The sequence below is a fragment of the Penicillium waksmanii genome (genome assembly GCF_028829765.1).
Source record: "Penicillium waksmanii strain IBT 27052 chromosome Unknown utg000004l:1.0-5674109.0:1.0-5678898.0, whole genome shotgun sequence".
Lineage (NCBI taxonomy): Eukaryota > Fungi > Ascomycota > Eurotiomycetes > Eurotiales > Aspergillaceae > Penicillium > Penicillium waksmanii.
Window position 1 is genome coordinate 4,432,287 of NW_026643251.1, and position 25,075 is coordinate 4,457,361.

General features: G+C 51.2%; 10 protein-coding genes across 10 annotated transcripts; 6 read left to right on the plus strand and 4 right to left on the minus strand.

Annotated features, from left to right (window-relative positions):
- Positions 1-393: 393 nt before the first annotated feature.
- Positions 394-1,378, plus strand: N7481_004474 (GIG1 family protein; the record flags this gene model as incomplete). Its single annotated transcript, XM_057263693.1, has 3 exons — positions 394-676; positions 713-943; positions 1,050-1,378. The coding sequence occupies 3 exons, from the start codon at positions 394-396 to the stop codon at positions 1,376-1,378; spliced, it is 843 nt and encodes a 280-aa protein (XP_057125354.1).
- An 847-nt stretch (positions 1,379-2,225) lies between these two features.
- Positions 2,226-3,975, plus strand: N7481_004475 (OSBP family protein; the record flags this gene model as incomplete). Its single annotated transcript, XM_057263694.1, has 7 exons — positions 2,226-2,316; positions 2,406-2,511; positions 2,588-2,698; positions 2,805-3,083; positions 3,142-3,391; positions 3,448-3,761; positions 3,819-3,975. The coding sequence occupies 7 exons, from the start codon at positions 2,226-2,228 to the stop codon at positions 3,973-3,975; spliced, it is 1,308 nt and encodes a 435-aa protein (XP_057125355.1).
- Positions 3,976-5,011: 1,036 nt separating this feature from the next.
- hosA (histone deacetylase HOS2) lies at positions 5,012-6,516 on the minus strand (the record flags this gene model as incomplete). Its single annotated transcript, XM_057263695.1, has 2 exons — positions 5,012-5,782; positions 5,839-6,516. 2 exons carry the CDS (start codon positions 6,514-6,516, stop codon positions 5,012-5,014), a joined length of 1,449 nt encoding a protein of 482 aa, XP_057125356.1.
- Positions 6,517-7,070: 554 nt separating this feature from the next.
- N7481_004477 (fungal specific transcription factor domain-containing protein) lies at positions 7,071-8,918 on the plus strand (the record flags this gene model as incomplete). Its single annotated transcript, XM_057263696.1, has 1 exon — positions 7,071-8,918. One exon carries the CDS (start codon positions 7,071-7,073, stop codon positions 8,916-8,918), a length of 1,848 nt encoding a protein of 615 aa, XP_057125357.1.
- Positions 8,919-9,315: 397 nt separating this feature from the next.
- N7481_004478 (FAD-dependent oxidoreductase) lies at positions 9,316-11,077 on the minus strand (the record flags this gene model as incomplete). The annotated part of the gene is made up of 3 exons (XM_057263697.1): positions 9,316-9,537; positions 9,595-9,847; positions 9,925-11,077. 3 exons carry the CDS (start codon positions 11,075-11,077, stop codon positions 9,441-9,443), a joined length of 1,503 nt encoding a protein of 500 aa, XP_057125358.1. The 3' UTR covers positions 9,316-9,440.
- Positions 11,078-11,318: 241 nt separating this feature from the next.
- Positions 11,319-12,197, minus strand: N7481_004479 (uncharacterized protein; the record flags this gene model as incomplete). Its single annotated transcript, XM_057263698.1, has 2 exons — positions 11,319-11,806; positions 11,828-12,197. The coding sequence occupies 2 exons, from the start codon at positions 12,195-12,197 to the stop codon at positions 11,319-11,321; spliced, it is 858 nt and encodes a 285-aa protein (XP_057125359.1).
- Positions 12,198-13,043: 846 nt separating this feature from the next.
- N7481_004480 (isocitrate lyase/PEP mutase family protein) lies at positions 13,044-14,016 on the plus strand (the record flags this gene model as incomplete). Its single annotated transcript, XM_057263699.1, has 2 exons — positions 13,044-13,178; positions 13,234-14,016. 2 exons carry the CDS (start codon positions 13,044-13,046, stop codon positions 14,014-14,016), a joined length of 918 nt encoding a protein of 305 aa, XP_057125360.1.
- A 1,761-nt stretch (positions 14,017-15,777) lies between these two features.
- aspf4 (allergen Asp F4) lies at positions 15,778-16,833 on the plus strand (the record flags this gene model as incomplete). Its single annotated transcript, XM_057263700.1, has 1 exon — positions 15,778-16,833. One exon carries the CDS (start codon positions 15,778-15,780, stop codon positions 16,831-16,833), a length of 1,056 nt encoding a protein of 351 aa, XP_057125361.1.
- Positions 16,834-18,448: 1,615 nt separating this feature from the next.
- On the plus strand, positions 18,449-22,878 carry N7481_004482 (DUF3433 domain-containing protein; the record flags this gene model as incomplete). The annotated part of the gene is made up of 3 exons (XM_057263701.1): positions 18,449-20,834; positions 20,896-21,955; positions 22,014-22,878. The coding sequence occupies 3 exons, from the start codon at positions 18,449-18,451 to the stop codon at positions 22,876-22,878; spliced, it is 4,311 nt and encodes a 1,436-aa protein (XP_057125362.1).
- A 193-nt stretch (positions 22,879-23,071) lies between these two features.
- N7481_004483 (glutathione S-transferase family protein) lies at positions 23,072-24,537 on the minus strand (the record flags this gene model as incomplete). The annotated part of the gene is made up of 3 exons (XM_057263702.1): positions 23,072-24,077; positions 24,146-24,284; positions 24,387-24,537. 3 exons carry the CDS (start codon positions 24,535-24,537, stop codon positions 23,072-23,074), a joined length of 1,296 nt encoding a protein of 431 aa, XP_057125363.1.
- Positions 24,538-25,075: the final 538 nt, after the last annotated feature.

The following is a 25,075-nucleotide window of genomic DNA, read 5'->3' on the forward strand; positions in this document are numbered from 1 at the left end:
TTGTTAAGTTTTCAAAGCGCCTTTCGACGAAGAATCTAGAAAGCTTCCTATTGCTGCGCACTACATAAGATCCAATCCTTATAAAAATACTGCTTCCTGGAGTATTTAGGTATCGGCGTGGAATTGCTACAAGGCTGGAGAGGCGGGCGCGGGCTCAACCGACGTCAATCGCGGCCGTGTGGATTCCGGTGGATTGAATGACCCGGTGATCGACAATTGTTAGACATCCTGGATTACACTCAATCTTTCAGGGACGTCTTCGTCCCTGCGCTTCTCCCTTCTCAGCCCCTTCCAACCCCTCCAGCGCCCTGAGTCGCTTCAAGCGTGTCGAGTCTCTCTACTGTTGCCTCCAACTACCGCATCGAACAACCCTGAACTCCTGAACTGCACATCATGCCGCACGGTACTACGGGCGCGTCAACGCCTGCGGCGACGATCACATCGCTTGACGAAAAGCTAACGGATGCCGATACAACGGCGCCGGCGCAGTTCTTGCACGACTACAACATCACAGCCAAGACCCTGCCCTTCTGGCTGATCAATGTGCACCGGTCGCAATGGCCGGCCGAATGCCCCAGCTTTCTACGGGATCAACCGGACAAGAATATTCGATGTCTATCAACGCCTGACAAGGAGTATCGGCGACAGGACTGGGACTTGGTGCAGGAGATAATTAGTTGAGTGGAGCTTATTTCTTAGCCCATGCAGTGAGCGAGTGCTAGGGCCGATTGTGCTGACCAGGGCGCGCCTCCTCCCGCAGAGACGAACCGGATCGATCGATTCCAGCGTGTGCCCAGCGACTTACGGAAATACCTTGAATACACGGCTCAAATCAAAGCGGAATATGGATCGGTGATGCGGTTTGTAGTCAAGGAGCGGCTTGGCTGGGGAGATGGTAATACTCAGGACCTCCATCCCAAGGGAGGTCCATTCGAATTTGAGGGTATGTTGTTGTTGTTGTTGTTGCTGCTGCAGCTGCTGCTCCTGCAGCTTCCTTTGGTTCTGAAGATCATCGGAGAGGTCCGACAGGAGCTGACGGGGTAAACCAGAGGACATTAAGATTCTTTACAACGATTGGCCCTATGGCATCGACAAAGACATCATCCACCTAGTGGTATGGACCAAGTTCGAGCTCGCAGATGACCCGGCCACGGGTGAACTGACGAGCGATGGGCGGGCGGCGATCGAGCAATATGTACATACAAGATTCCACTCACGTGTGGCACGGAAGCAGGTGGTTTGGTTCAAGAACTGGAAGTCACTCAAGTCGGTCCACGCGGTTGAACACTTCCACGTCATGCTCCATCGCCCAGATATGGCATTTGTACGGGAGATCACCGAGGACGACGTGCCGTTGATCGAGCGGGTGTGCGTGTGAGAGTGAACGAGTGGATCAGAGTGCGTCTGCATGCATTGAAGATGTATTCCCCGACCGGTCAGCTCCCCGCGCCAAGCCCGTTGCCCCTCATGACGATCTGAGGAGATTCAAGGAAGAGGGTGGGATGGGGATGGGAATTAGGATAAACAGGGCTCCAAAGACCAAGGTTGCCAGCTACAGCTATGGCCATGAGTGAACAGAAACAGGTACAATATGCAGCTAGGCTCCCTCCATTCTTCTAGTGGTACCCTAACGTACCCTAAAGACCTAAAAGTAGTCTGTATACTCCGTACTAGTCCGGAGTTTAGTTTACTTCAAGTTAGGTAGGACCCTGGACCATTCAATTACCAACATTAACCAATGAATTGATTCCGTTCATTCCCAACAAGTCAGAGACACCGTTCGACGTCACCAGGCTAAGCCTTTTGTCTCGTATAAGCCCCAAAATCCGCCTATTTTGACCACCCCAAAAAAAAAAAAAGAAGGGAAATTTTAGGGGGAGAAAAGTTGAAGTCACCCTCTCTCAGCCTACTCAGCCTTCCCTCTCTTGTCCACACTTTACCCTTTCGGTCTTTTCTTTTCTTTTCTTTTCTTTTCTGCCTTCTTTTTTATTCCTCACCTTCTGGTTCCTTTTTTCTTTTTCTTTTTCTTTTCCCCAGATGCGGTGCGGTAACTCTTGAAGTCCTTTCTCTCCCCCACACAAACACACTACGCTTTCTGGCTTCCGAACGCAGCAATGCCGGTCCCGGGCCTCCGCCGTGCTTCTTGGGCCAGTGAGTGTTTTTGATCTCCACATCTCTCTCTCTCTCTCTCTCTCTTTCTTTCTCCCCCCGGTTAATCCACCATCATGTCTGACTCCCATCAACCAGGTCGATCCTCTGTTGACGACTCACCCGTCAGCGGTGAAGATGAAGTCGTCGAGCCTGATCAGGGAAATGGTAACCCACAGTTCCCCTCCTCTCCGGCGCCGCCACATCTCCATCTCTCCAGGCCGCCGTCGTGACCTCCTCCAGCTGACAAGTAGCAGTGCTTTCCCACATTATTTCCCAACTGCGACCGGGTGCCGACTTGAGTCGAGTCGTCCTACCGACTTTTATTCTCGAGCCCCGGTCCATGCTTGAGCGCATCACCAAGTACGTCCCCCGCCACTGCCGTGCCGAACGCTTCCCAAAGGTCCAAAGTTGGGCATGCGCGCTGACCTTGGAATAGTTTCATGGCCCACCCCGAAACCCTCCTCCCCATGACGACGATTGACGATCCCACCGAACGATTTATCTCCGTTGTCAAGTTCTATCTAAGCGGCTGGCATATCAAACCCCCGTACGTCGTTGTTCCCCGCTCCCCGCTTCCCGCCTTTTTTTTTCATTTTCGGAGGGGGTTCCGCCCCCCATAGATAGCCTGGAGCCGCAGACTAATAATCAGATAGAGGAGTGAAGAAACCTTTGAATCCCATTCTTGGAGAGACCTTTACTAGCCACTGGGACTACCCCGATGGAACGCGCGGATACTATGTCTCGGAGCAAACCTCCCACCACCCGCCCAAGTCGAGCTACTTTTTCATGGCCCCGGAGCACCATATTCGCATCGATGGCACACTGAAGCCCCGCAGCAAGTTCTTGGGTAACTCAGCTGCTAGCATGATGGAAGGAATCGCCATTCTGCGCCTGTTGAACCACGGTGAAGACAAAGAGAAGGGCGAGCGATAGTGGGTTTCCCCGCGCAGGAGAATTTCCTTTCAGCGGAAGTGCTAACCGACGTCATAGTATTTTGACGCAGCCCAACATGTACGCCCGCGGTATTCTTTTTGGAAAGATGAAGTATGAGCTTGGCGATCACAGCTACGTGCGATGCCCGGAGCACAACCTCGTGGCAGATATCGAGTTTAAGACCAAGGGCTACTTCTCAGGCACATATAATGCTATTGGAGGCACAATCAAAAATGAGAAGACAGGGGAAGTTCTATATGAATTATCCGGTCTATGGAATGGCGAGATGTACCTGAAAGATGTCAAAGTATGGTTCTCTTCCACCAACTTTCTATTTGTCCTATGTACTGACATTTAGAGTAGACCCACCACAAAGAACTTTTATTCGATGCGACACACGCGAAGCACTCGAAGCCCACGTCGCGCCCGATCGAGGAACAAGGCGAGCGTGAATCGCAACGTCTGTGGCTCGAAACAGTCAAGGCGATCAATGCTCGCAATCACGAAGCGGCAACGGACGAAAAGACCAAGATTGAAGACCGGCAACGAGAAGAGGCCGCCAAGCGCGCGGATGAAGGCGTTGAATGGCGGCCCCGACTGTTCCGTGCCGTGGAGGGTGGACCTGGCGGTCAGGACGAGGGAGAAGAGGACCTCGACTGGATCATCAACGCCGAAGTGTAAGTTTGCGAAACCATTTTGATTTGTGGATTTCTTAGCTGACGTATAGCTGCAAGTGATGCGCATGATCCCGAGACCGCCAAGAAACAAATCCTCGCCATCGCGCCCATCGTCAAAGGTCAGAAACAATCAACTCAATTTCAAATCCCGCCGCATCAGCCCAAGGCTTCCATGACGCACCCGGTGCCCCAAACTACAGGACTCGGCAGCTAATCCCGTCACCGCAGGCTCATCGACAGGGACAAACGTTGATGGAAATCCGAACAACATGCAGCTGAAAAGCACTCAACTCGAGGACGTGGAAGAGGTAGTGGGCGCGGAGGACAAGCAATGAACCAACAAGTGGCCGTGAATTTGGCTCTGAAAGGCCTCACGGTCTTCGAGTTGCCTCCTCTCCTCGATATCAAATTTCGCCACTTGGCAGTCCACCAGCCGACGTAGTCAACCTGCGCAGACTAGACTACTACTACTACCAGCACGAGTACCCCGGCGTCCAGGAGACGACGATCCATCTCCTCTTCTCCGTCCTTCTTCATGATGTTCAACACAAGCGTTTCCGCGTTTCCTGGCCTACGACGCCACGCCACGCCACTGCTGGATACCCGATTTGATTTGACAAAATAAAAAGATGCAGCGAACCGACAGAAAATACAGAAATCGAAAATCTATTGACTCACATGATGCTTGACGAAGGATACCTTATGGGAGAGGTACGTAGTAATGTTCGACGGGGGGAGGGGGCGTGCACTATATCGTAAAGCATGGTTTGTTTCATTGCGGAATATGGAAAGATGCAGAAAAGAGTCCTTTGGAGAGGGCAAAAATGATCAAAAATACGAATTGCATTGTTGCATTGCATGGTCGGGAAGTGGGCAGGCAATACTCATAGATCAAAGGCAGCGAGCTCTATATACAGTGCCATTCAAGCACATTTGGGTTTTTACTTCATTATATCTCACTTCATGAATGAATGCTTTCTTTGTATCTCTGCGTGTCTTCGGTTTGTCTTTCTACAGTAAAAGTACAAAGTTCGCCTCGCCCGGGATATCACGATATTAGATGGCAGACGAAACCATGGCCATCCAAAACAACCACCAAACTCCTAACCCAAAATATTTTGTTTCAAATCCAACGCCCTGAGACCCGTACCGGAGCCAGCCCGGTAGAAGAACAAGGCCAAATCAATGACCCACTCGGTTTAATTGAGTTGATTTGATCCCATCAAACCAATCCAATCTCAGTGTCAGTGTCATGAGTATAGCTCGCCTTTATACCCGGCTCCCCGTTCCAAGTCTCGGCGCCGGTTTGGGCGTGGAATGCCGCCCGCAGAACCAGGTACATCGTCAATAAGATTAGCTGCAGCCAACGCAGCCGAGCCATTGCCCTCCTGTTCTTCCATGTCCTCTTCCATCATGGCCATTTGCTCTTCGATTTCCTTCTCGGTTTCTTCTCGCAGGCCGAGGATATCTGGCGGGATGAAACTCATCTGAACGCTCGGAGCACCCTTAATGTAACGGAGTTGTTCATGGACAGCCTCGACCAGACCTTCGAGGTAAGAGCGTGGATTCTTGTTCTCGAGACGCCTGATCTCGGACAGAGGGGGGAAGAGCGAGTAGTCAGGACCGAAGTGATTACGGAACGCCACGGACTCTGGAATCGTCGAGTCGATCACCTGGTCTGCGTCAATGAGGATGGAGGTTTCGTGTGCCCAGGCGCGAGAAACGTTGCGGGGTGTATAGCCACCACCGCCGACGACGAGGAGGGGTAAGCCAAATGTCTTGGTGAAAGCGACGCAAGCACCGTGGGCGCGGACGTTGAGATTGAAGCAGCCGAGACGGTCACATCCTAGACTGTCGGCGCCGCACTGGAGGACGATGGCGCCGGGCCGATAGTTCTCCACGCAGGCTCCAATCACTTGGTGATATAGGTCGATATAAGAGTCGTCGTCGATACCGTCGTTCAGCGGGACATTGATGGAATGGTGAGCGCCCGGGTTAAGAGGATGACTCGGACCCGTGTCCTCGAGGGCGCCGGTCCCGGGAAGAAGTTATCCTTGTCGTATTTGTGGAAGGAGACCGTCAGCACGCGGTCCGTGGACCAGAAGGCCTGCTCAACGCCATCACCGTGGTGGACGTCGATATCGATATACATCACGCGCGGGTGGTGGCGCAGTAGCTGCAGGACACCCAGGACGATATCATTGACGTAGCAGAAGCCACTGGCCTCGGCTTTCTTGGCGTGGTGCAGACCACCGGACCAGTTGATCGCGATATCCGACTGATTGTTGCAGAGCTTACGCGCCGCGTCCACGGTCCCGCCCGCGTATAATGAGCAGTAGTTGTACAGCCCGTCGAAGATGGGACAGTCGTCGCCGAAATTGAATCGCACCACGCTGTCGCTCTGCTCCGCCCGGTCCATGTCACCCGGCATGACCTGTCGCAGGAAATCCAGATAATCCGACTCGTGGAAATCGGCGAGCTCTTCATATGTTGCCGCGCGCGCCAGGTACAGGTCCATCGCGTGGTGCATGCCGTAGGCCATGACGAGCTGCTTAGTGAGGGTCAGCCGCCATGGCTTCATGGGGTGTGACTGGCCGAAATGATGCGCCTCCACGGCAGGATTTGCGTGCCATGAGACCTGGTAGCCCTGCGGCCGCTGTACTTTGTAGAGCTGGCGTTGGTTGGTGACCTTGTGGTCGAGACTCAGGGTCGTTGAGGGCGCGGCATACTCTTGAACGACGGAGGGGCGAGCCATCTGTGGGGGAAATGTGTGAAGGGAATCGGAGAGGGACACACTAGCCGAGGGGTGGTCGCATTTCACCGCGAAAGAACAATTCGAGATGGTGGAGAAGTGAAATGGAATCAAATCGCCTGGAGAGTTCCCAAGGTTCCAGAAGGATGACTAAGGCGCGATCTGCGATTTTGTTCCCCGCTGGCGCTGGCGCTGGACTGGCACTTCCGAAGACGGCATCATTTACATGTACCATATAACATTGGCTCTCAGGCAACTACCAATGGCCGCCTATTTTTCGCTGTGACGGCGTGACAGCTGAAATATTTCTTTAGGGCTCTGGAACCATAACACTACAAATAAGGGCATCCGTGGTACCTCCTTCAGCTTCTCTTGAAATGCCACCAGAGAGAAATCGGGTCACACGGCCTCGATTGGCATTTAGTTGCCTCGAATGTAGTCGTCAGAAAAGACGCTGCGACAAGCTCAGGCCTCGGTGCACTTCTTGTCTCCGACTCGGCAGAACATGCGTCTATAACACGGGTACCCGCGATCCGGAAACGGGCCGAGTTTCTCGAATGGGACCACACGAAGAGACTATATCTTCTACCTCCCAGGACTTGATTGTTGGGTGTGTTGATAATGATTATATACCTGCCTCCGGTCGCCACCACAATACTGGTGTGTACAATTCGGATGTGGATGTTTCCCGGGGATCCAGAACCAGAGTTGGTGCTCGAGAACGACATGTTGGGCAAGGATTCTGGGCCTTTGTAGAAGACAAAAATGTCGCTGACAGGATTTCAATCCCTCGGCATCTCTTCTACAATGAACCAGAAGGCGAGCCATCTATGCCACCACCTTATATCTCGTCTTTTGCCCTGGCGAAACTCCTTCCTCGCCTTCCAACAAAGCCGGTATGCGATGCCCTGCTGCAGTCTTTTCTCTTGAGGGTATATCCTATATACCCTTTGATAAACCCTCCGGCCTTCATACCTCAGTACCATCTCTTCTGGCGTTTATTTGCCAGTGGTAGCCCCGAGTCCCTTGTTCATCCAAAACTGCTCGAAGATCCCACCTATGTCTGTCTTATTTGGGCCATTCTGTACGCCGGTTCATCGGCCCTTTCCTTCGCCGAGTGGAATTCAGCTCCGCTGAAGGATCTAGATCAGCTCCAAACTATCGACCAGCTGCAGCTGGCTTGCTCTGAGAGCCTGATTGCATGCCGACATATTGATCACCCAACCCTCCATTCTTTGACGGCCTCGATAATAGCCTACCATTTTGACGTGAATAAAGGACTTAGCAGCAGTTTTTTCATCACTACTACCCAGCGCCTAGCTCATAGTATGGGGCTTCATATTGATGCTGCAGATCCACTGCTTATTTCAAGCTCGGCAGAGCATAAACGGCGTATTTGGTGGCATATAGTCTGGCTGGATTTACAAACTAGCATTGCCACCGGTTTGCCGACGTGTTGTAACGGAACTATGATCGAGGCTTCTCGGATGATATCAGATTTAATATACACCTCTAGCAATGCCGAACCAACGAACTCCTGTGAGCTCATGTCCTCTGATACTAGTAATTTCGCACTCCGAATCTCGATGATAATGATACACGCAATTGGCAGATTTCGAACAGCAAAACTCCAGCACCAGATGATTGGTCTTTTCCAAGGAACAGGGAAGGTGCCGGCCAAATACATCAGGAACGTGGTCAAATCCACGAAGGAATCGCATAGTTTCATCGACGAGCTGATTGCCAAGATACCGGTGCAGGGAATCCCTGAGAAAGGCATGATCCCGTCTTTCTTGGCAAATGCGTCCCCAGGTTCGAGCCCAGCTCTCTACGAAGACCGTGTAAACGAGCCTACCGTATGGAGTACCTGTGCCAGGATCGTGTTATTCCTATCCAAGCTAGAATCGGTAATAATGCTACAACATGCCTTACTTCCAGACCTGAGTTCAACATCGGTGCCTCATTTCCCCTGGAATCGCATTGTTCGACTATGCCTCAGCTACATGCGGTGCTACTTGCAACTCTGTCAAGTACCAGCCTTCAATCCATACTCATGGTTTTGGTCATCCTATTACGGCCCCCGTCGATGCACTTTCTTAATACTGCATTTCCTTACAAATGCCCATTGCGAAAACACATATCGGCAAGAAATGCTGTTCTGCGTTGATGAGTTTACCACATATTGGCGCTCCGTTTCTAGTCTGATACCAGTACAATGTGAATCAGCCTTGCCGTCAATGAACATGATTGTCAAGATGCGGCAACAACTTGAAGCGGACAACAACTGCGATTTTGATCGAAATGTCCCGATCAAAAGCACTCTATTGGAGAAGCCAAACGCCCCACAAGATATAGATTATCTGGAAGATCTGTTTGATAGTGAATACTGGGCTTCCCTCACGTAGATCAAAAGAATAAAGTTTTCCTTCAAGTCGAATTCGAGAAAATCTATGCATGTAACACAAGCAAAGCACAAATGAACTAGGAGCACCCGACCAACTCTCAAGTCCAGAGATATTCAAGATATTTCAGCCTGCAGCGACGTGATCTCCCTCATCTCCTGCAAGGTCTCCTCCCACAGCGTCTTCTGTACAGTCTGGCCCGCCTGTAGTGGATCTCTGCAAATCATGCGCTTAAGGTCGAGGTTCTGGCCGGACAATCTACCAGGTGACTTCTACTTTCCTTGCCAAGCTGCACACAAGTGTCGATCTTTCGCATACACGCTGGAGCTTTTGCACATGATTCTGAATACAACAGGCGGGGAAAAGCCCTGCTTAACTCTGCACATGGCCTAATTTGTCTCCAATTGACAATATCCTTGTGCTCTGTACTACACACATCATTCTATCGATCACTTGTCAACTTAAAGTCGACCTCCGATATCAAAATCAATTAGGTCTATACTCATGTCATGTTATGTTTATATACTAAACTTTCAGATTGTTCTGTTTTTCTCTCAGTTCAACCATATACCGTACCTCATACAGCCAGCCCATCGGATCCTTCGATTTCTTGCCTGTCTTCCTACGATGAATTAGCCGCGATCTCAACGCATTTGTCACTATGATCAGATTGACTAACGCTTTCGGATCGCCTCCAAGGGGCATATACGTGGTCGCAAAATCTCTTAACCACCGCCACCACCAGCGAGCTCCCAGTCCTAGCTGACCTGTCCAATAACTCTGCTTGGTCATGCTCTTCGACCTTGGAACCCTAGCTTGGGCATACGCCTCAATCGCTCTAGAGAAATCTAAGCTTCCATTCTCTAATGAGGGCGGGCAATTCAGTAGTTCATTAGCCAAAACGGTGGCGTCTTCGATGGCGAATCCCGCTCCTGTGAATGTGTCAATCACTATCACTCTCCTCTTCAAAGACGAAACTTGGTGAAAGCAAAAATAAGGTAAGACTAACCTTGGCCGCTCGTCGGTAGCATCAATCGTGAAGCGTCTCCGATCACAACGATGTTCTTCCCACCAATCTCACTCTCCTCCCAAGCATGATACCACAGAGGGGCTCTAACAATCCTCTCACTCCTCTTATACAACTCCTCAAAGTTCCCCGCAATAGGATGAAAGGCATTCTCGTGCCTCTTCAGAATCTCCCGCGTCTCTTGCAGGTCATATCCACCTAGTATTAAGTCCGCACCATAGAGCTTATCCACTTTCTGTTTCTGCAGGTGCTCAGCAGCTGTCATCCTCTTAGGAGGAAGGTTGGAAGGGAAAGAAATAGACCAGAACTGCCTACCGCCAGGCAGAGCCCATGTTGATGCGGTGCCTGAGTCGAGGAGAACCCAATGAGTGTCTCCGTCTTGCACATCTTCTTCACATTCAGTCGAGCGAGCCCTGTCCATGGGTTTGGAAACACCGTAAATCCCATCCGCGTATGCAAACTCGGGTTCCCATCTATCAGCACCGTGCCCGCCGTCTGCTACTGCTGCTGTCGCCATAATATGCCTTCTCACAACCGACCATCCCCCATCCGCACCAACAACAAGATTCGCTTCGACCTGCATCCCTCCCTCAAAGCACACCTTAACACCCCCTCCAGTGGTACTCTTCACATCAGTAACCTTCCTCTCCCAAATCACTTCCCCGCCTAACTCCTGCACCCTATCAAGAACCACGCGCTGCAGCCTCGCCCTCTCTACAACCCGGAGGTTCGTCCCCAAGTCCTCCTGCCAGTTCGGATTGTTCATCTGCTGGCAGTACTTATGCTTCCCGGTGTCCCAGGCGCGCCAGATCTTGATTCGTGCCGTTTCAGAGCTAATAGAGTCCAGCGAGTCCCGCAGCCCCAGTAAATACAGAGGGTAGAGGGCGTTGGAGGTCAGGGCAACAGCGGCGCCAGCTGCATACGTCGCAGCGCTAGGAGCGTGGGTGGATTCGTTTTCTCCATGACTCTTTGAGTCAGGGAATGCGCATGGATTAGGGCGCGCAAGGCGCTCGTATATCACGGGTTTGTAGCGCTCCTTGAGGACGGGGTTAGAGAGTATTGTCAAGGCGAGGACGGGACCCGCGACGCCACCGCCGATGATGGCTATGGTATACGGCGCTGGTTTGTCGGCCATGGGTTGATACTTAGAAATCCTAATATCACATCAATTTGGATCGAAGAATTATTTGACCCCGTATAAATAGTTTCTCCCAAGGTTGAGGTACGTAATTTGCTGCATTTATTAAGGTTTGGGACGGCACAGAACGTTGGTTGCCTAGGTACGTGATTGCCACCGAAACGCACACTCAGAGCGAATATACTCAGGGACCCTAAATAATTGGCTCGAGCCACAATCAAGAAAGAGGAAGAATCACCTACTCCAAGATCTTCTTATCACTAAGATGTCTCCCATGGCTCTCCACCCCAGCAACGACAGCCGCATTAACAATCAAAAGACCGCCAACCTCAACCGGCCTTGCCCCTTTTACTATCTTTAAAGCACCAGCCAAGACCCGTCCATACCATGGCAGGAAATCACTCATTCCAGTACTAACCATACCGGGACAAATCATATTCAACACAATCTTGGTAGAATCCAAACGCGGTGCCAGGGCGTACATGAACATCGCGCAGAGAAGTTTACTATCCGCATACCGGGTAGTGACAGAACTCCTCTCATCAGAATCAAGCCGGTTCAGTATTAAGGATCCGGGGGCTGGGGGTGTCGACTCGAACGTTCCTCCACCGTCATGCTTCCGACTTCCAACCCAGGTGACTCGGGTAGCGAAACCAGATTTCTCGGCCGAGGAGTATAAGTAGGGAAGTAATTCGAAAAGAAGAAGAGCGTTAGAGAGGTAGTTCTCTTGTGAACATCATTCGTGACCTGTCGGCACTCGGTCCATGTTCAATCGTGCAATGCCTGCGTTCAAAATGAGGATGTTCACGACGGGGACCTCTTTTTGAAGGCATTTTGCGAAGGATTTCACGCTGTCATAGCGGTCCACATCCAGGGGTAGGGCCTTTACGACTGGACATTTTGCTTTCGCCTTGATGGTGGGGTTGTTGAGGAGTTCTTGTGCGCAGGCTTCGCCTTTGGTCGTGTTTCGTACCGCGAGAATCAGAGTGTCGCAGTTTCGGGCTAAGAGCTGGCGAGCTGTTTCAAGACCCATCCCTGCACTGGCCCCGGTTACGACGGCTGTTTTCCCAGCTAAGTCGAGGTTGGATGGGAGAGGGGGGACTTTCGGTTGGCCCATTTTGTAAAAATACTGGGTGTTGAGTCTAGTTGAGACACTGGCATGCTTCTGAGATGAGGGTGCTACGAGGAGATATATAATTTCATGTACTACTTGGCTGTAGACTTCCCTATGTTTCCACATTATAATCAGGCATTACTGATCATTCGGGCTTGCAGAACCCCGACATAGACTGGGCTTGCCGTGTCAATCGAAGCGTTGCTCATCGTGCTTGGATATAGATCATTCAGCCGAATGATGACTCATCTTTAAGCCGCTGCCAAGACCTGTCTTAATTGCTACGTCGTACAGCCAAAAGCTCCTACTGTAGTTTTATCTACGGAAGACTGTGGGACAGAAATGAGAGAAAGGACAGACTCATTCATTTTCAAACTCTCCCCTGGAGACTGAGGAGTGTAGATGCGAGACTACCCCGCTCGGGTCTACCGCGGCCAACGGCACCGAGGCCATATCAATGTTCAACGCGAGGCATGATTGCTCAGAATAACCAGCCGTTGGCCCCGGCCCGGGCACTGAATTAACTGGGTTAACGATGAAGATTATTTTCTCTACTTCTGATCTTCTGATTGATATACGGGTAGCTCGGCGACACCGAGAAAAGACCGAACCATGACATAAGCCCGGTATCGGCACCGTCGGCACATCAATGTGGAGAGCGCATCATCGCTGAACAATTCATGGTGGAGAAGTGAAGAAAAAGCTTGGTGACACACGTGGGAGCTGTCTTTAAAAGGAAGCAAAAGGGAGAAAAAAGCTGATCGGTTCTTTACCTTGGTCAATTATAAACCGCACAGCTTTTTATCAAGTCCGTTCTCTATTTCTGAACGTTAAGAGATTCAAGACGTCATGGCTCTTCCTTCGGCAGCGACCAATCTTCGGCGAGTACTGGCAGACCCCAATGGTTTCGTGGTGGCCCCGGGTGTCTATGATGGCATGTCCGCACGCTTGGCACTAGCAGCGGGATTCGATGCGCTGTACATGGTAAGTCGCTGGGTGGTAGTTAATACTGATTAGTGTGGCTGGGCTAACAAGGCAGACCGGCGCCGGCACCGCAGCTTCTGTCCATGGACAGGCAGACCTGGGCATCTGCACACTGAACGACATGCGCAACAACGCAGAGATGCTGGCGAATCTCTCGCCCAGCACACCGCTCATCGCAGATGCCGACACCGGGTACGGCGGCCCAATTATGGTGGCCCGAACCACAGAGCAGTATGCGCGCTCGGGAGTTGCGGCTTTTCATATCGAGGACCAGGTGCAGACCAAGCGCTGCGGTCACCTGTCAGGCAAGCTTCTTGTTGACCAGGAAACCTACAAGACTCGAATCCGGGCGGCCGTGCAGGCTCGTCAACGACTGGGTAGCGATATCGTGGTGATTGCACGCACGGATGCATTGCAGTCGCACGGGTATGAAGAGAGCCTGGCACGACTACGGGCAGCGCGTGATGCTGGCGCCGACGTGGGTTTCCTTGAAGGAATGACGTCTCGCGAGATGGCGCGCCAGGCGGTGCAGGACCTTGCGCCGTGGCCCTTGCTGCTAAATATGGTTGAACACGGGTCCACGCCAAACATTTCGGCAGCGGAGGCGCGAGAGCTTGGGTTCCGCATTATCATTTTCCCCTTTGCGACGATTGGACCTGCGCTGACGGCGATGCGCGAGGGGTTGGAGAAGTTGAAGAGAGATGGAATCCCAGGACTGGACAAGGAGTTGACGCCGCAGATGCTCTTCCGGGTCTGTGGGCTGGACCAGAGTGTGCAGTTGGATGCGGAGGCTGGCGGAAGCGCTTTCGATGGCGGCGTCGACCTGGGCAAGAACTAATCTAGGGGGCCAGCAAGTCCAAGCCAGGCTCGAGGCTAGCCCGTGTCCAGGCCCATCATCAGGATGGGGTTGCAGCCTTGTCGGGGGGTTAGGGTATTGAAGCCTCTGTGACTGTACTCCGTAAATAGAATCACTCCACCGAAGGAATTGTGCATCATTGCTTTATTTTTAAGGCAGATAGCGTAGTTATACGGATAAACGAAGAGAGGATCCCCGATGGCTGATGGCTGATGGCTGATCTCACGCGTTTCAGAATGTCTTCGGGTGCCACTGGGGCGGCCGCTGATCGCAGTCCGAACCACGGAACGTCCTCCCGCTCAAACCCTCAACCAGGTTTGTGTACAATGCATGTGTATGGGCATGTTTACTCTGTACTCCGTACTCCCTACAGAGTACTCCGTACACACTCCTTATATTCCCTAGTCAATGAGATCGTCCCATATACATTGACATAGTAGTTCACAGCGCTAGCTGTAACAAGCCAAGTGCAGTTAAAGTTTTTCGGGAGGACCAGGATTCAAAAAGGCCCAGCAAACTCCCATGTCGCAGCCAGGGCAATACACATTGCACCATCGTACTGTCACTGTGGAGTGGAATTGCAAGGTTTCAGCGCCACCATGCAGGAAGCAGGAAGAGCGAGTGGGCCCGGAAAATTCGAGGCCAACGACTGTTTGTGTACGAGCTCGTACCTTACAGGTCTCTCCTCGCGCACACACCCTGGCTAGACCCAGCTACCGGTAGGGGATGGAGCCCCATGGTGCAAATCGTCTGCCGTTGGTCGATCGTCTGGGCCAGACCTGTCGGGTTGAACAGAGATCAGTCGTGAGCGGTGAATGATGAGAGTTGATGAGTTGTTCGAAATGCGTTGGTCGCTTGGTCAAAAGTCGATTACCGACGTGTCACGAGTCGGTCAGTGACTGCCACCAGTTCGGACGAGCCCCAAGAGGGTTGGCGAGTACTGGGCGAAAAAAAGGGATTGGCATTGAGTTGTGCCTAGGGAGACACGACACGTAAGACAGGGGCAGGGCAGCACCGATTGGGTACTGTGGGGAAAGGACCAGATGTGGCGGAGGCAAGATAGATAGATTGAGGGTCTGGGAGGCGTCGAGGGTCTTGTCGCCAGAGGATCCAGGGTCTGTCAGGGTCTTTTCAGGGTGAGGGAGTTCGGGGGCGTATACGAGCAATCAGTGGCATTCCAGCAAGCGACATTCCGACGGTACACGTGTTTGGCAGAAGAGTATACCCAGTATACGTGTATAGTATCCAAGGTGAATATTGCAGAAAAAGGGGAGGCCTGATCACAATTAAAATTGGGAGGAGAAAGTAGTGATACTTGGCCAGGCAGAGGCAGAGTGATTATTGGAGAAGTACCAGTACAAACAACAACAAGACGGGTCACGGGCAATACTGGGCCACTTGCACGCTGCACCCACGGTCTCGGCCCAATCCACCTCACCCTCACCCAATTACATTCGTGGATAGCATCAACCCGCTCAGGAACCACTCCCCTGTCACCAATCAGAGTCAGGCTGCCCCTGACCCAAGAGAAAACCAGATGTTGTTCACTCACATCGCACTCCCCTGAAGGGTCCTCGCTTTGGTCTCCCCCCCCCCCCATAATAAGAATTCATACTAAACCCACTCCTAGCCCCATCTTTGCCCTTCTCTCACCACCCACACATTCTTTTGCAATTCTTCCCAAGGGCATTTTCGCTCTAGTCATTCTTTCATCCCGAATTGCACACTTTCCTTCTACCAAAAATGCATTTCAAGAACTCCGTCCTTCTTGCGACGGCCCTGACCGCTGGGTCTGCCGTCGCCCGTCTTCACGGCCACGACCGCCGTCACACCCACACCAAGGTCGACGACGTCGAGGTCCCTGCCGCTCCCGCTACCACTGAAGGTCCCAAGGTCGATGTCGATGTCGAGAAGCGTGGCGATGACATGGTTTATGCTACCATTGATGGGGTCCTGCAGTCCTGGATCAACAACTGGTTCGGCGAGGTCTCTGAGTCCACTTCCACCTCCACCTCCATCGTTGTCACTCCTACCTCCGTCGCTGAGCCTACTACTACTAGCGCTAGTAGCGCTGTTGAGTCCGTTGTCAGCGCTGTTCCCACTCCCGACTCTGGCTCCAGCTCCAGCACCGGCGGTAACTGGTATACCTACCCTGAGGATGGAGATTTCAGCCGTGACGGATTCGGAGCCAACAACTGCAAGGACTGCGACGGCGACAAAGGCCTAGGTATCTCCTGGTCCGGTAACACCGGCTCCCCTTGGGGTAGCAACATTATCGAGGTCGACGCCGCCCATGCCAGCAAGTACCGTCACGTTATCCGCTTTGAGGGTGCTGAGAAGGACCCCTGGACTGTCTTGTTCTTCAACAAGATGGGCCCTGCTGGTCTAATGAACGGTTTCTTCAGCCCCTTCAAGGCTCTCTCGTTTACCCTCGAGCCCAACGATGTCAAGTACGTCGCCGTCGACACCGACTCCACCGGTGGTTGGACCGCCTACCAGGGTGAGGAATCCCCCCTCTCCGACTTCGGCGCCTATGCTTCCACCTGGGGTGAGTTCACCATGCGCACTGCTCCCGGCTTCACTAGCTGGGACGTCTCTTGTATTCAGGCCCAGAATGCCGGCAAGGAAATTCAAGGCATGAAGATCTGTGAGCACGACGACTCCAACTGCTCCATCATCACCAATGGCATGGGCAAGGTCACCAACGCCTACACCTCCGCCGAGACTGATATCAACGGTATCGGTGGTAACGTTCAGAGAGACCACGTTCGCCTGCTTGTCAACCTGGACTTCGCTTAAGTATTCCTCTTGGCGTGTCGTGGCGTGGTTTCGATTTTGACCCTTTTGCGCAAATTATTTATGCCGGAAGCGCCTCGGTCCCTTATCGCATTTCTGTGTCTGCACAGGTACCGTTCCCTTCTGCTGATCCAGGATGGCAATGAAGCCCTGTCCACGCCTTGGCTTCCGGATCCCTCTCCCGCAGACACTTCTTTTTTTTTTTATCTGCCTGGGGAATTTCACATAACTTCGCCTGATCATGACCTGTGACCTTTTGATTCTCTGTACATATACCACCTGAGTTACTCGTTCATATTGAATTTTCTTTCCCTTTCAGACACTCGAGCCTTGTAATCTTGTCTTCTGTCTCTAGCATATCGTCCCATAGCAAATGACCAATAGCTTCTTTTATGCAGGTTCGATACTAATTTCCAAGGATAAGTGGTCAGCTTCTTGACAGTTAAAAAAAATTAATGAAGTATCTGTTACGAGTGGGCTGCTTCTTACATGGGTTTTTCAATGCCAAAAAAAAGAAACAACGCAAGAAATTGACAACATCTTGATGATTCATCCTTTCAAGAGTATTCTTAAAAGCGAGAGAATTGCTTCGGTTATTTAATAAGGGAAGACAAATGTCGAACGGAGCCAGCTGGTCTTCCCAGGAACGAAATTCTCCACAAGAATGAGCCCTCTAGAAGATGGTCAACCATTTGGTTCTTCAAAGGGCATCTTTGGTGGGCACCGTGAACGAAATGTCATCTCTGAACACTGCGACGGAAAATTGCGCTTTGATAGAACAGAAAACAGTCGGTCAGAAAAATTAAGAGATGAAGATGTTGTCTCAACATTCTCCAGGTGGGAAGAAACGGTGTACTTATAATTTGCTGCCACCTTAGAAGACCCGCAGGATCGCAGGATGTGACCGGGGTGAGATGCATTCCCTAAACTACGTTAAGTCTTAGTCCACTTGGCTCATCCAACAGCGCTTATACGAAGCAATGGTGGTTTTGTCGGCTGCGGGATTGTGGACATCCTGCCAGCGCTTACAGCCCCTTCACATCAACCCAGCTCCCGATTTAACACCCGGGCGCTAACTGGAGCACTATGACAGGACCAACACCCACTAGATCCGCTTAGATTATCAGCGTAGATCGGCCTGGCCTCTTGCAGCTTGGCTGTTGCTACCAATGCACTAATGCAGCAGCTGGCACCATTCTGTCCCATTTGATGTTGTGAATGTATGTACTTTTGCTGGCGCCCTGGTGTGCCCCTCTTGTGGGACCATCTCTAGTGTCTCGGCTGGAGAGACAAATGGTGAGTTTGATGATCCTTGCAAGTGGGGATTGAATGCATACGAAACCATGTCGCTTGTCGCTAATCGTTTCTCAAATTATCTCAACTATGCACGAAGCGCCCATTCCCGCACAACCCATGCGGTGCCTGTGTCATGTCTTGCGCTATAAGGGGAACGTTGCATCACCGGCGTACTTTTCCTGCAGGTATCCCTGCCGCGGCTGCGTGGGAAACTCCGCGCCAGATTATAAGATATTACGGGTGCGCGTCTTATTTTGTAACTCCGATATGTTTCATTTTACTGTAGCTGAGACTGCTGGCCAGTCTCTTACATCCTTCCAATATGAGCACAACACAATATAATGGGTCCGAAGATCGTACCGTACTCGGCAACAATTCTCTCTTATTTTCTCAACTTGTTCGCCCAAGTCGCTCTCACTCCCCCGAGCCTGAAGTCGAAAGAGATGACAGGGAGAGCTTTTACAATCAGAACCATGGCTCTGACATTGTCTCTCCTCCACCAGACCCTCCCAGCTATGAGAGTACCCAGGACACAAAGATGACGAGTTGGATGCCCTACACGTTCAGGGCCTACTATCTTGGTATCTTGAGTCTTATTGCTCTCGGTCTCTCTCTTGTTACATTTTTGCTTTGGTGGAAATCGTCAAATAATTATGGGCTTGGGCCGGACAACGGCTCTTCTTCTCTACTGTTTGGTTGGAGATACAGTCCAACCATGATCGCCGTGATCTATATTCAGTTTACTACCATGCTTTTTGACGACGTCAAGCGAACGGAACCCTATGCCCGTCTAGCACGAACCGAAGGATCAAAGGCCTCGCCGAGTATTCTTCAGACCCCCGGGCCCTGGTGGGTTGCATTGTATGATGGATTCGCCAAGAAGAAGAATGGCAGGCGCAGCGAAGTTCTGATATTCGCATCCTTACTAAATATTTTGGGGATTCTAGCAATCTCACCACTGTCATCCGCCTACTTATATTCCGAAGATTTGGTCGTTCCACACACTCAGCAGTTCTATCTCCTTTCTCCTACGTCGGGATCTCCCCTTCCCATCGATGCAGACCGCTCTACCCACTTTCGAGCAATATCAAACTTGCTGCAGAATGTCTCGACATCACCTTGGATTACAAATAATTATACAATTCTTCCATTCTGGCCAACCAGTCAACAAAGCAGCCACCTAGACTCTTTGCCATCGGATTCTTCCGAGAAATGGCAAGCAGAGACGACAATGTTCAAAAGTGAACTCAGTTGTACACAAATGAAGGTCGAATCGCAAACCTCTGGGAAATTTACCTACAAGACAGAAAAGGTTGAGTCGATTAATATCGATTGGTCATCCCCAGATGGATGCAAATATGGAATCAAAGCCGAGAGGGGCTTTTTTGAGACTGGTGGGGGTAGCTGGTCCAATACATCTACTTTCTTCTATGGTGAAGATATCCTCAACCCTGGAAAGGTATCAGCATCCTCTACTTCTTCAAATGAATGCAGAAATCGAGAAGTTATCGTTGCTACTGAGCCGTGGACAAATACGAGCGGCTCGTATGTGGCCCATCTTTGCGACACGAGCTACTACATGGCCAATATAACGGCAACCGTTGCGTTATCCGGAGTGGACCCGGAGATATCCTTCGATGAGAACGAATTCCAGAGGAATAAAGTTCTTCTTCCAGAGACACTTGTCAACACAACCCTTTTTCAAGATCTCGTGTTGGACGAAGATTGGGCAAGTTATATGGTCTCCATCCTTTGGGCAGACACCGCAATGATGGGGGGAGGTGCAGTTCTTCTTGGAGCCCTTTACAACTATAACACCTTTAGCCTGGTTCATGATCCCGATCTGGTTCTATCAGCAGGAAAGGTCAAGCAACGGTACTTTGGTGAAGTCCTACAGGCATCTCTTGATCAGAGGAAAGCTTCAAAAATGGTGTCCACGCAAGGATCGATTCATTCCGTCCAGACCCGAGTAGTTGTCCAGGCTGGTCCAGCAATTGCCCTTGGAGTTCTCTTTGCTATTTCGTTTATTCTTTTACTTTCTATTTGGTTTTTCTCGCGATTGCAGCAAAGGCCTCTCAATCTGAGAAAAGACCCTGCAACAACTACGGGTGTTGCCTATCTCATTGCCCAGAACCCGGGGATTCAGTCTGTCTTCTCCATGTTCAAGCAGCCTTCGGCAAATAATCTTCAAGCAAACTTGGCAGGAGAGTATTTCTACACGGATTCACGAGGTCTCTTCAGAACCCATCCGGTAGAGCGGCCGGAGCGTGATACGACACAGTCAGAAAATGGTACTCCAATGCTTCTCCGGCTACCCGCACTCCTTGGTCTGTCTCTCGCACTGGTGCTAGTAGTGGTTGGAGTCTCTATTCTTTACCATTATGCAGAGAGCTCCGTCTTATATGGAAAAGCTTTTGTCTACCAAGTCCAGCTTTCTGTATTAGATAGTGGCATGTCATCTGTCGCGCCATTCTCTATGATTCCGACTATAATTGCAGTTGGCATCGGTCTTTGGTGGAGTGCAATTGATGATAACTTTCGTCGCCTTCAGCCATTTTTGTCAATGACCAGGGGTAACCCCCAGTTTCGGAAAGGCGTCGACCTGTCCTATCAGACTTGTTATTGGTTCTGGGCGGCTGGAAAGGCGGCATCTAACAAGCACTGGCTTCTTTTGCTTGTTACATTGGGATCGACGTTATCGCCTATCTGTAAGTAACGCTGACTATGGCCATCTGCCAGTTATAAACTTCTATAATAACGCTCTACTAGACACGACTGCTATGTCAGCTTTATTTGAGAGGGGCAATGGCAACATCATAAAGCCCGTCACACTTCATCGCCAACTTGAACTACGACAAATACCGTTCGTTTACGGAACACAACAGTCAATCTATCCCAGTAGCTCGAACGACTATGTCGCTCCAATTATTGCCGGTCTCTTCAAAAATATCTCATCTTATTGGATGTACACTGCTACCATTCAATTAACCTTGAACGGCTCCGAGCCTGCTTGGAGCAAGGACGGCTGGAATTTTGTCCCAGTGGATGTCAGTGATATCACAGCCTCGAGGTATCTATCCAATATTGGGGCGAGCAAGGCTGATGGCCTGGATGAGGGATCTCAAACTAATATCACGTTCGATACGCCTGCCATTCGAGGCCGAATCGAATGCAGCCCCCATCCAGCAAAAGCGTTCATGAATATGACAAATTGGCTCACACCAACGGATCTCACGAACCATACAGTATGGAACAAGAGCACAATCCCTGAGGGTGTTAATGGAGGGTTCCAACTCGGTGCCTCTTGGGACACCCAAGGTCGACCTAGCAATATCTACCCTTTGCTACCCGGGCAGAACTATACCTCCTGCCCTGGATGTACACCTGTGTTCGCAAATCCCTCTTCTATTATCTGCTGTGGCAATGGAAGTACGGATTCCCGACAAGGGGATGCGGCAGTGGGATATTGGTCGCCAAACGGAGTTCCATTAACTTGGACGCCTCGCAACTGGGACAGGAACTTCACTACTAAATGGTTCTATGGAAATGCGGTGACAGACATCAAGCAGACCAATGCCTCATTGGCAAAAGCAGATGTTGGACTTTTGTTTCTTGAACCGCCCTCGATCTCCATGTTAAACTGCAAACCGATTACCGAAACTGCCAACGCAAGAGTCACCGTTAACCCATCTAATGGCGAGATTCAATCATACAATATCACGGATCAACCTGAAATTGACCCCAAAGACTTCTCTGATAACTTTCTGCCACACAACCAGTCGATTACTCACCTTCGAGATGGGGTCAAATGGTACAATGTTACACTCAGGTGAGCCATTTCTATAGTATCTTAATCCCACCAAACACTGACCAATTTTATCAATCAGCTACGGTCGAATTTTCACGACAGCAATCATGACAGCAGCAGATACTATGAATATCGCGGGTTCCCCTCATGTAACCGGGTACATTACAGAAGATCTTGATGACAATACCTATACCATTCGTGACGAGATGAACGGCCTTAACATGGACTTCATGACATACTCCATGTATACAATGGCCGGTAAAGACCCGAAAGCTCTTCTCGACCCGGATACATTTCTGCGACTGGCCCAGAAGACGTACACCACTTTTTTCCAACACTATGTCAGCAACAATGTCTCCATGCAAACCGGTGGCTGGGCATACCAAAAGATCAACGCAAGTCTGCCCAGCGGAATGGGTCCTGCTGTTCAATTGGAGTATGGTTACCTTCCTGGCACCAAGGCCACGGCTTATCAAGATGAGATGCATCCTATCTCTCATACCAATCGCACTGTCGAAGCGCACGTATCCCAACGCGTTGAACTTCTCCAGATGAACGCTGTTGCGGTCTGGCTCAGCATCGGCATAATGGCCTGGTTGATCATAACTACCATTGTAGTAGCGGTGCTACAGAAGCGCTACTTTGGCAGTCTCATCCGGAACGTAGAATGCCTCGGCGACGTCTTGGTCATGATAGCTGGCAGCGCGAACTTTCTTCAGGTTGTGCGGGAAATCCAAGCCGGGAGACTTTTGCCGGAAAGTTACGAGCACCTTCGAACTAAGCTGGGCTGGTTCGTCGACGAGGGTGGTGGAGTGCGGTGGGGAATTGAGATGGAGGAAAGTTGTGGAGATGGGCCTGGGGTACACTGGATTTCTGCTCCCCATTTCTCAAAGGAGAAGGGCCGTAAAACATGGAATCTTCGTGAAGAGGAGAGAGATTTATAGACCGATATAATGAGATTTGGGGGTTGAAGTGCACATTACTTCTGTCAGTACATAGCATATAATGCTCGAGTCAAAATGATGAAATGTCTATGATACAGTTTTCGGGGTATGTGGCCCTCGCTTGAAATAGAAAATAGTCAAACACGCCGTTGATGAATGGATACCAGTGAGGTGCTGGCAATCCTTTTGTTGCTTAGACCCCGAGGAATTCAGCTACCGTCGGATACGCTGCCTCGGAAGCCTCTCCTCTTTCCTCTTCCACTTCCTCCTCGTCGTCTTGTGTGTGGAAAGAGAGCATACCAACTTGCATCATGTAACCGACCATGAGAGCAACACCACCCACCACCGTGGCAATGGAGACATACATGTCTTTCTTTTGAGACTCAGCGTGGAGGTTCAGAACCCGCTTCTCTGTGGACGAAAGCCCAGAATCTTCCGACTGGGCTACCTTCTTAAGCCCGTTGTTCTTGCGGATTTCACGCAGGAAGGGGGTCGAGTCGGCCAGAGTAGAGAGAAGGGTCGTGCCGACCGCCGCGACAGAGATGCGCCCTGGAGCTCGCCAAGAAATCGGCGACTCGGGCGCAGACTCGGGCGCAAATGCATGAGCGATGTCTATCGGAGCATCGCCGAAGCACCGTCGCCGCAAGCGCTCTGTGTACGCCGAGAGCAATGGAGCCTTGGCACGCATCGCATCCCGAAGCCATGGGAAGCTCATCTCTGGTACGAGCGCCAGTGACAGATACCCGAGCGCGATGCAGTCGATACTGGACGGGGTGGCCTCGTCCTCGGCAGTCAGAAGGTATGCCTTACGGCCCAGCATGGCCTCGAGGGGCTCAAAAAACTCCGCCGTCAGCGCCTCGATGCGGAAGTGATTTGACTGTGCCGTGCGACCCAAAAAGCTCGATACAGTATCACGGGGTCGCTGGATCAGGTTCTTGGGGATCTTTCCGGCGGCCACGGCGGCGCTGTGGTCGCGCTGCCGTTGGTCCTCCATAGCTTGCAGGTCAAGCGACGAGAGACCCAGATGCTCGGTACGGCCTTTGGCGGCACTATGCAGCTTTGGCGGTAGAATCCATTGGTTCGGCCACTGGAGAAGACTTCCGTATGCAGGCGAGGTGTTTCCGTAATAATTCTGGCTGGTAACGTACAGGTAGATGTCGACAAGGGACTGGCCGCGGGATTCGATGAAGGAGGAGAAGCTGCAACAGCGGCACAGGTCAGTCAGGTGCTTCGTTTCACAGGTCATACCATTGGTGGGTTGACATACGCGATATTATCAGCACGGGATGTCTCGTCCAGTTGATTATCCAGATCCCAGGCCCCGTTCGAGAATTGGCGGAGGTAGTCCACGATACTGCGGAACCGGCTTACCCACACCGCACCGTTTTGGAGGGCCGGGAGCTCACCTAATTTGCAGAGAAGAATAACCGGATCAGCTCATGTTGTATTTTTATCTTGCGCCTCCTTGCTAGCTTCGGGTGGCCGGATGTGCGCACCACGTCACTTACCGGTAGGGGACACGGAGGGATCACTGCTGGCGACCAACTCCCAGGAGTCCTTCGGGAGGGCTAAAGAACAATAGGCGATAGCTGCGAGGCATTGCGCGTCAATTGAGGGCAAGGCGAAGGCCGGCCCCCACACATGTAATTGCAGCACCATTGTGTTTGCGCGTGGAAGCAGAAGGGCGGGCGCGGGCAAGTTGGGGTGGATGATCACGTGCAGATGATTTATCTATACTATACAGCCACCTTAGCCTTGCCTGATTGATTCGTAGATGATCTCCGACTAGCCGTGAAGGAGCTTGGATCGCGGGATGGGCAATTCTTGATTCGATTTTGACAGTTGCAGTTGAAACAAAAGCGCTGGATCAGATCGCAGGCTGACCTATGTGCGGCGTCATCCGATGTTTCGCATTTGATACAGATGCATTGGTGGTTACTAGTAACTCTGTAGTATGTACATACTACTATTTGGCCTGTTTTGAATAGATCGAACGATACTCAATGAGAATGCTCTATAGATTCTTGAAAATGAATTTGGTTTCAGAGCGATTCACCTCTGGCCCCGAGCATGTTTAACGCCTAAACAAGAAATCCATGGCTCCCAAGTCACGAGAGTTCAGTCTCCTCGTATTCTACCTGAGACACACTTCCGCACGATCAGGCCCTTTACCACGTTTCGCATCGCAACATCGCAA